At 32.3% G+C, this 10,123-nt stretch overlaps 1 protein-coding gene across 1 annotated transcript in view; it reads right to left on the bottom strand.

Annotated features, from left to right (window-relative positions):
* Positions 1–4,468: 4,468 nt before the first annotated feature.
* LOC118198487 (uncharacterized) overlaps positions 4,469–10,123 on the bottom strand; it is a 180,393-nt gene continuing 174,738 nt past the window's right edge. The window contains exons 4-5 of the mRNA XM_035370184.2: positions 7,272–7,291; positions 4,469–7,018 (exon numbers count right to left, since the gene is read on the bottom strand). Of these exons, the coding sequence (XP_035226075.2) occupies positions 5,554–7,018; positions 7,272–7,291 (1,485 nt within the window). The 3' untranslated portion in view covers positions 4,469–5,553. The remainder of the gene's footprint in view (positions 7,019–7,271; positions 7,292–10,123) is intronic.

Here is a 10,123-nt window from a genome sequence, read left to right as displayed (position 1 = left end):
AATAAAACTAAGTAAATAATAAAACTAAGAGGGCAAAAAATTTATGTTAGCAGGAATGATTCCAAATGTAAACTGGTAACCTGCGATGCTCAGTAGGAGCATAAAAAGCCGTAACAAATGCTCTGGTACGACGTTAAGATATAAATCCTTTCATATTTTCTTACTGTCTTTCTTTTTTAACTCTTTTTATTTACATAATTTTTTAGATGATGTAGGACAAATTTTTACATACGCAGAGCATATAAATTGAACTTTACAATGCTTAACTCACAAAAAATTACTCTTGAAATTATTCAATAATATTTCAAACTAATAACCATACATCACAAATTAATAAGACCCTTTCTTCAAAAGCAGACTAAAAGCTATTGGAGAATGTTATAATTCCTTACATTCTCCTTCTATTTAAAGAACGGCTGGGCGCAGGCTCAAAATTAAATTCACAGATTTATGTACGTGATGAGAAGTTATCGCCCTTTGAGCTTCGTTGCATACAACATTAAATGTTTTGAAGCCACAAAATAATTGACCAATTTCTTATGGAGATGAGGTATCGTCTACTTAGCTTTAGTTTGAACGCCATTCTAAAGATTGATTTTTAGTTTGCTTGTTTCATCTGACAACCCCTTTTACCTTGCGAACATACAAGGGGAAATTTGATTAATTCTTACAATGTTGTGAAATTCTAAACTGTTGCTATTGATGCCTACAATAGTATGCTGAGAACTACGTGTCTCGTTTCTCCTTCGCTATTACTTGTATGCTTTTTCAGCAAAGCAAAATATATATACAGAATGTCCCATAAGTAGCATTTTAAGTTATGATAAACATTAATAGACTTAAGATTTTTTTTAAATATTCGATTAAAAAAAAATTGGTGCTCACTTTTGGGACACCCTATATATCATTCCTTGGGGTTTACAAGATGGGTGAAAAGAAGATAAAGAAATAATTCGTGAATCGCTGTTTGGGGAATGTCAGTTTGCCTCGGGTATGATTTACTGGCGAAAGTTAGATTATTTGTTTTATTTATTTATTTGTTTATATTTTGGATTATTTTATCAAATTTAAATTTGTTTATTGTGCGTTATATGAACGTTACAATTATATTACATTACATTCTTTTATTAACTGAAAAGTTACATTATTATTAACCACAAAACTGTATTACGTTTTATTGCTTTAATTTTTTGGGGAAATTTGTAATTTTGTTAAAAGTTTTTAACGGAGCTTTTACCCAACGGCTTTATGATAACATTAGCATAGGCCGAAATTCTATTGCTAGGTAACCAGCCATCACAAAATAGGATCTTGTTTTGAGAAGCAATTTCTTAACTACTGAATATTATTTTGAAAGGAAAAAAATTTAAAACAAAACACCATAAAATATATCATTTTAAAAGACTGTCAATCTAACGGACACTGGTAAACAAAAGTGTCACTCTCCTTTAGATTCTATAGCTGCTAATGTCGTAATTCAGACTGGGATCAAAGAAGAACTAGTTATCTTTTATTTCTACCTCCAAGGTTTTAGCAGTTATGTCCGTTCTCAATTATCTGTCATATTCCTAGTCTGCGGAAGTGACCTCATTCTCAGCAGTTTTTTTTTTCCGCCGGAAGATATTATGGCTGGTTGCTTACTTAGATAATATTTTGCAAAAAAAAATCCTCTGAAAACGCTAGTCATGAATGATTTCCAATGAGTTAGCTTGTTGCTAATATATGCGATGTATGTAAATAGTGTGAATGTTCTGCTGGTTTGCATATTTCTAATGTTATGAACATTCATACATATATTTATTATTCCTTTATATTTGTCAAACCTTTTTTTTTAATTTCAAGAAGAGGCCTTCATAACGGTCCCTTCATAAAGTTACCGACATTTTTATACAAACAAAAATTGCCTGAATAGGTAGAAGCATTCATGAAGAGTACTTCGCAAACAAAAAGCCGCACTGTAACAATCCTTTAACATAAACTGTTGGACTAACTGTGACAACAAGGCTGCTCTCTGGTGAGTAGTCAGTTGTTGTCACTTTGTAACTTGAATAAAGCAAACTTCACTTTATTATTTATGCCATTTATGCCTGGACACTGCTGTGTGAATAGAGATTTCCTCTGCTTTCTCAATCAGATTAATAAAGTGAAACCTTTCTTTCAAAACAGTAGTCTGGTATTAAAATGCCCGCAGCTGTTGCCTTCCTGGTATAATTCTTGTGAACCCATTGAACGATCTTAATATATTTTAAACACCATCATATGAATGCATAACATACTTTTTTTTGTTTTTTCATTGAGTTCTTCACTGATAAAAAAATGTAAATAATGAAATCTGGTATTCAAAACGATATGAATTAGTTCCATGTCCTTCAAACTGTGTTCTTCGGGGCATTAGTGTTCCAAGCAACTCGTATAGAGGTTCTAGAAGTTAAAATCAAAATTCGAAAAATTTTTTATACCACCTGCACTGCAAAAGTAGCCATGTAAGTTATTGAGTTGTTGCAAATGAAATAGCCGACTACTGCAAATGAAACAATTCTACTGCAATTGAAACAAGAAGGAGGTTACATGAACCTGTTATGCCAAAGAAATCCTCAACCGCATCAGTGTATTATTACCAACGTGTGGTAAGACCATTCATAAGACATTTGTAAAATTCAGTGTTCTTGAATCTGATAAAGTCCTCCTCTGCTCGCTAAATTGATACATTCGATCGCTAAACATTTCTCTGACAAAAAAAAAAAAAAAAAAAAAAAAAAAAAAAGAATTAAAGTTTACAAATTTTATATCAAAGGGCCTTTTATTTCACGTTTTGTGTGTTACCTTTATTTATTAAATTTCATGTTCTTCGCCCTTACACCATAAAACTCAATTCAGCAGCAATATGACAAAATAATTTAAAAAGAGCATACCTTTAGAATTTCCCAATACACAATCTCGCGCGCTGGAGAAATATCTCCAGCGCCCGTAGAGTGTTGCCATTGCTCGCTTTGAAAACATTGAGTCTGTTAATAAAAAATTCGTTAAAATTTTACAATAAATAGACAGAAAAACAAATTCGAGATTCAAAATTCGGGCTTTCAAGTGCCCATGTTCGATTGGAGGAATATTCAAAATTTGATAGCTCTAAATGCCACTGTTTCTTCACAATGCGAGGGACATTCATGCATTCATGCAGATTCTTCATTATTCAGTTTCTTTACATATAATACATGGCGATAACATTTGGTGGCAACAGGCTGAAAAGTGAATCGACGCAGAGTGCCATTTTGAAATTAATAGCCCTCCTGGGCTAAAAAAATGTCGTAACTATTGGGAAAATTATTATTTGTTTGGAAAATATCGGAAGAGTATTGAGGATAAGGCACAATTTCGTATCCCAAATTGTTATTTTGCCTTATTGTTGGCATTGCCATTTGTGGTTGGGCGTTATTCTAAAGCAATAGGACTCTATATCTACTTTATACAGCTAGTTGCTTAGGATACAATTTGTCATATATATGTGCAATATCAACGCGCATTTGTTGTATCACCTCTTAGATCTATCGTTTCACTTCAGGAATTTTACTTCTTAAGACAGAAAACGAACTTCCAATTACCGTGCCTTCTTTTCAGTAGTGAGTTTGTCAGGCACTCATTTGTCAAGCTGCCTTAATTTTGCTCTTATTCTCACGTTCCGTCAAAGAGTTGAAAGCGTACGTTCAGTATCCACGTGATCTCTCGTAATGTTTATCGTAGATCAGATTCAATTAAATCATTTAAATTATTCGAATTTTTCAGTTCAGAATTTTTCAGAACATGGGTTCATTTCTTAGCTTCAAATCCCTTAAAGCAAAAGTTTTACAAAGTAACGGTAAAAAGAATTCTCGTTACTTGATCAAATGCTTTTTTGATTTTTTTACTGCAACCATTATAAAATTCACAATTTGAATTTGTAAATAATCATGCAAATTTAACCCACTGGGGTCCTCCATGCCTGATTTAGTGTGAATGGCATTCACTGCAATGCTTGTTGAAAGAAACAAATATTACAATTGGATCATTCATGTATGGATGTTTTACATTACATAAAATATTTGTATATACCTCGAAACTTCATTTTTTCCCCAATCAATGGAGACCTGACATCATTCAATGTCCATTTTATTTGCAACAACTCAATAGTTAATGAAAAAATATATTTTTTATTTCCATTGTTACCTAAAATAATATATATATTATTTGTTGTTATGAGTAAAATTATAATGAAACTCTGGTTTCTGTTTCATTCCCCCCACAAAGCACAAGTAATACTGACGTATTTTCAATTTTCTTTTAACATTTGTTTTCTGAGGATAGCAGAAATAACACCAAAGAAAATTATTTTAAGGTGACCCCCCAAAAAAATTGTGGTTAAACATGAACTGAAAAAGCTTGAAGACCACTGATTTAAGTGTTACATGTAATTTAATATTAAAGCTAACGAGAATAAGCAAAGAAAGTATCTTTTAATGATTCTTATACAGATGAATGTCAGAATAACGTATCTTAAAACAATGATTCCAATTGAGCATTTGGGCTAACATCGTATGCAATGTTTAAATGTTACACATTTGCTGCATTTATAATGCGATACTGTAATACCTAAATAAAAATTTTAAAAACTGAAGGTTCAAATTACACTTTCATTCCATTGCATAATACTATTAATATCTGTAATCATAAATATTGTAAGCGTGGCAAATATTTCTATAATAAAAAGAAAAAAAAGTACAAAGAGATACTCGAAAACCTCTATACGTTTTCTTACAAAAATATTCAGCCGTTCATATGCAAGCTTTCCACTTTCATTCCACTACATGAAACTGCCAATAAATGTAATTGCAAATATTACATAACACTGTAAATAGTCACGATTTTAAATTTTGTAGTAAACTATAAATAATCATGATTTTATACATTTCACAAAATTATAAATATTGTAAGTACTATTACAACCTTAACAACAAACAAAATATGGAGAGTGATAAAAGTCGTTTTTTACGCTTCCTACAAATATGCACTGTTTGCAGTCAGTCTTTTATCTTCATTTACATATAAAGTATTACAAAAGATCTTATCCTAATTTATTTATCTTATGTTTTAAGTAAGTTATTTGTTTCATTCTTGCTTTTCTCGAAGCAAAAAGATTAACAAAAACTTCTTTTCCCGCCTTTTTACTTCAAATTCAGTTCTCATAATCTCAACGAAGAACTGAATAAGGAAATTCCAACCTACCAATTATCCAGGTTTCGTAATCCTTAAAAAAAAGAAAGTGGTCGTAATACTGTATTTATACTTTTTCTGAAAAATTAGGAACATGATATCATATTTACAAAGAAATGCCATGATAAATACGAACTGTACAGAAGTTTCAAACAAATAAATTCTAGAAAATTCCACGCATATTTCCATGATTTGCACGGAAAAGAAAGTTAATTTTATGTTCATATATTCTGTTCTGTCACAGAAAAGTCATTGTTGTGTACGGTTTGATAGGAAGTGTTCCAAACTAATTTTATTATGCCACTTTGCTCAGGTGTTCCTATATGCAAAACTTGTGCTTTCAAATTTTGATGCAGTAGATGATGATGTGGTAAGTTTATCTGATGAAGACGTTAGCGTATTTTTATCAGAAGTCATTTTTCTAAAATGTTTGTACACTTTCTTAGAGCACGTGAAAAGCAGGAAAAGGAATAGTCCTTGCAAAGAGTTCAGCACGTCGAATATTATCCAAACAACATAGCTTTTAGAGATTGCTGCGATAACTCCAGTCATCCAAGTAATACCTATCATTAAGCCTAACCTCACGTAAAGTATAAAGTTGATCCTCTCTTTATAAACCTGTCTATCGTTTGGATTCTTCATTGTATTCTTTTTTATCATAGCTGCGCTCAGCACAAAAAATATTCCATTCACCGTGATAAGACTGAAGGATGGAACAGAGAAGAATATAGTTTTTGCGGAACTGTTGGTCATCCAACAAGTATCACCTCTTCCATAGTATGGTTTAATAGCATCGGGAATATTTTTTGAAAAATCAAGCACAACGCTTATAATGACAATAATTAATGGTGCACCCCAAGCGTATAAAGAGTACCACAAGAACTGTCTTTTCTTGACTATACGGGAGCTTACTAGCAATTTCTGCGTTGCCATTCTCATTATTCTCCATATATCAAAGGCCATAACGTTCATGCAAAAGAAGGCAGCAAGAAAAAAGTATTGTTGCAATACTGCACTCGCAATGCAAGCGGCACCCAAAACTTCATGTATTTGTCCGATTAGTAAGAAAGAGTAACCGAATAGGAATGCAATACTCAGAGAGCATAAGTTGTAGCCAGGCAAGTTTCGTAGGGCAGGTACAATGCAAAATGTGAGCAAATGAATCAGCAAGGCGACGATAGATACAGCTGATCCAATTTTTCCTATATATACAGATGGACCCTCGTTTTCCATGGGCTCAATTGGAAAATGGTTCGTTATTGATACATTGTCATCTGAAGTATCATAATCTAAAACACACGTAAATAATCTACCGTTCACAAATTCGTATGTACCATTCTCTAGTATTTCATTGAAAAGCTGTACTGAGCCATTAGGAAGTATTGTGTATTCTTGAGGTTCATAGTCCCATTTTGGACAGCTTTGCAAGATCTCTCTTTGAAATGTTTCCCATACAGCACGACAAATGTGGAATTTTCCTTTTTTAAGCAGGTATTCCGTTGCTGACATGGTCCTATTGACTACTTCTAAAAACGCGTCACCATTTTCCAAGAATCGAATATCACCAACACCAAATTCACGTGTTTCACATTTTAAACTCTTATTAGAGTTAATTTCTTCATTAATTCTAGATATTTTTGAATTTTCATTTAAAATATTAACTGAACGATATCCAGAAACATTGATAAGAAATGAGCAAACCGCAATGCATCTAATAGTGGGAGAAAAGTTCATTTTGTCAGTTACGTTTGAATCTAAATTATATACTTCCAGACTTTAAGCAATCAACAGTCGTTTCCTTCGCAGGCAATTCTTCGATTTTGATTTTGTCAAAAATTAAATATTTTCCATTTACTTAAGTCATCAAGAATAGATATTTTTCATTCTTTGTAAATCAGCCGAGAATATGCATTCTTAATTCAATCAAAATCATCAAACGCAAATGTGTTTCATTCACTTGAAATCTTCAAAAAATAACTTTTTTTTATCTCTCTCAGTTATGTGAGTAAAATCAGCTTTTTCGTTACGTAATTTCCGCAAAAGGCTCCTGGAAAGAAAAAGAACACATTTACTCATATTATAATAAAACTTGTAATTAAATTACGGTTAATATATTCATTTAATTAAAATCCATGGTATTAGGCGCACAATAAAAATAATGGATTTTAAATTTCATCATATGGTGATTTTGCTTATTCTCTTCAGCTATTTGTTGATTTTACAGCTAACTTTGCAGCTACTGTCTTGTAGAGATATCTCTATTAGGAAGAATGGAAAGTGTGGCACGATGGATGCTTCGGTGTTCTTAAGGGTAGTAAATGGGGGTGGTAAATGGTAAAGCTCAAACTGTAGAAGTCAACCTCCTACCGTTGCAAAAGTGCACTTATTTATGCATTCGTTACCAATATTTGGATTTCGATCCTGATGCGAGCACTGACTGATCACGAGGCCACTTCACACAGTCCCTTCGCAGAATTTGCAGTACGTTACTAGAGAAGACAATTAGCCCTTGTGAATGAAATCACGGTATGGGCGATTAAAAACATGTAGTTGCGAGCCCCGCGTATTGATATGATTAGTTATTACGTGGCGCTGTGCGACCGGAATGCCCAAGCGTGCCTAGATGAGCCATTTGTTGCATAGTGAAGCCTATCGGGGAGTGCCCTGGTGCTTATAATATCGTTGTTTCCATAGAAGTTCGGAATTATGTTTTTTATAAATGGGTACAAAATTCTACGTATCAACGTAACATTAATATTCAATTTTAATTTTATTTGATGTTGATCTCGAAAAAAGTTTCTTGTATTTCAAGGGACATGTTATACTTTTCCATTACTCAAAGATAATTTATTAACTAAAAATAGGCAATTGTTTTAATCGTTTTGAGTAAGTAATGTAACATCTGTTGAATATCATCGTTTGAGAAAAAGCAGCAGAAAAGAAAATTAAAATTTCCATTCAGAATTTTGTTACTGGCAGAAGTTATTTATCTGTAACTATTGATAAAAGCTTATGATCGTTTATTTTCGATAACAATTCCAGTATTCTTGTTCGCAAGTATTCCAGTATTCTTTTTTGGTAGCAAAATTGCACTGAAATTTCCTATTGTTGAGCAGTATAATTATAGGAATACAAAAGACTTTATAAGAATAATTTGAGAAGGTTGAGAGAGAAATACTTTTTGCTGTTAATGTATAGCATGAATAAGGCTATAAACTGTGCCAAAGCTTTCTTGAGTTATATCGGTACTCATAGAATACTCAAAATCAAACATGATGACCAACTGCATATTGGATTATTTTTAAAACTGTTATGATTAGAATTTTAAATGCAAAATATTTATTATAAAATTAATACAGTATTCGTTCAAAATATTTTTCCTTGCAGTTAATGAAATACGTCACAGTATGAAACCAGTTCAGTTTCGGAATAAAATATTAATTTCACTTTATAAGAAATGCATTCATGGAATTTATCCTATAGCAGAAACATGAAATCAAGAAAAAGATTGAATCCCAAACATTACTTCTTCAAACGTATAGGATCTGAATAAAAATGTAGAAATTCTACTCATGATGTACTGTAAACCCCTATAACTGCAGTATATAATGAATAACAATCGCAATAATTTTTCTTAATGCATTAACTCCGCAAGAATTTCCTTTTACATTTCCCTTTACTAGATAAAGTGCTGAACACTCTTCTATTAAATTAAACTAATTTTCCTAGGCTACATCAAGCCCTTAACATTCTTTTATTAAATTAAAGTTAATTCATTTTTTCATTCAGAAATAAGCCCAAAACGATTAAACATCCTTCCTATATTAAATACTAGACTGGCCAAGGTTAAAACGGACCCAAACAAATGAAAACCACATGAACTGTAAAGTAACATTACATCGGGTGGCCGTAACATTACGGCAGACACACCAAACTGGACATGGGAAACTTCACATGCTTTGATTTCGACCTATATATGTCCATCCTATACTATGTTATTGTCTTACTACTGTAATCAAAAGCTATTAGTAATGATAACTTTTAAATACGCATGGACAAATATGTGCAGAGGTTTAGCAAAGAATATTATGTTGAGTGTTTTGTGGCGTCATTATCAAGCAATTTGTCCAAAATTCTGGCACTGTAACTCTCACAGATTTCGCAGCATTATAATGCGCCTTTCACAACGGTTATATTTATACAACGTTATACACGGTTGTATAGCCTTTCACAACGGTTATATTTATACAACGTTATACACGGTTGTATAGCCTTTCACAACGGTTATATTTATACAACTTTATACACGGTTGTATAGCCTTTCACAACGGTTATATTTATACAACGTTATACACGGTTGTATAGCCTTTCACAACGGTTATATTTATACAACGTTATACACGGTTGTATAGCCTTTCACAACGGTTATATTTATACAACGTTATACACGGTTGTATAGCCTTTCACAACGGTTATATTTATACAACGTTATACACGGTTGTATAGCCTTTCACAACGGTTATATTTATACAACGTTATACACGGTTGTATAGCCTTTCACAACGGTTATATTTATACAACGTTATACACGGTTGTATAGCCTTTCACAACGGTTATATTTATACAACGTTATACACGGTTGTATAGCCTTTCACAACGGTTATATTTATACAACGTTATACACGGTTGTATAGCCTTTCACAACGGTTATATTTATACAACGTTATACACGGTTGTATAGCCTTTCACAACGGTTATATTTATACAACGTTATACACGGTTGTATAGCCTTTCACAACGGTTATATTTATACAACGTTATACACGGTTGTATAGCCTTTCACAACGGTTATATTTATACAACGTTATACACGGTTGTA

The sequence above is a fragment of the Stegodyphus dumicola genome, chromosome 9, assembly GCF_044657685.1.
Source record: "Stegodyphus dumicola isolate Sdum_Otavi_A_Nest chromosome 9, ASM4465768v1".
Classification (NCBI taxonomy): domain Eukaryota; kingdom Metazoa; phylum Arthropoda; class Arachnida; order Araneae; family Eresidae; genus Stegodyphus; species Stegodyphus dumicola.
Note: the sequence above shows the minus strand (reverse complement) of the source record. Positions and strands in the feature narration are given on the sequence as shown.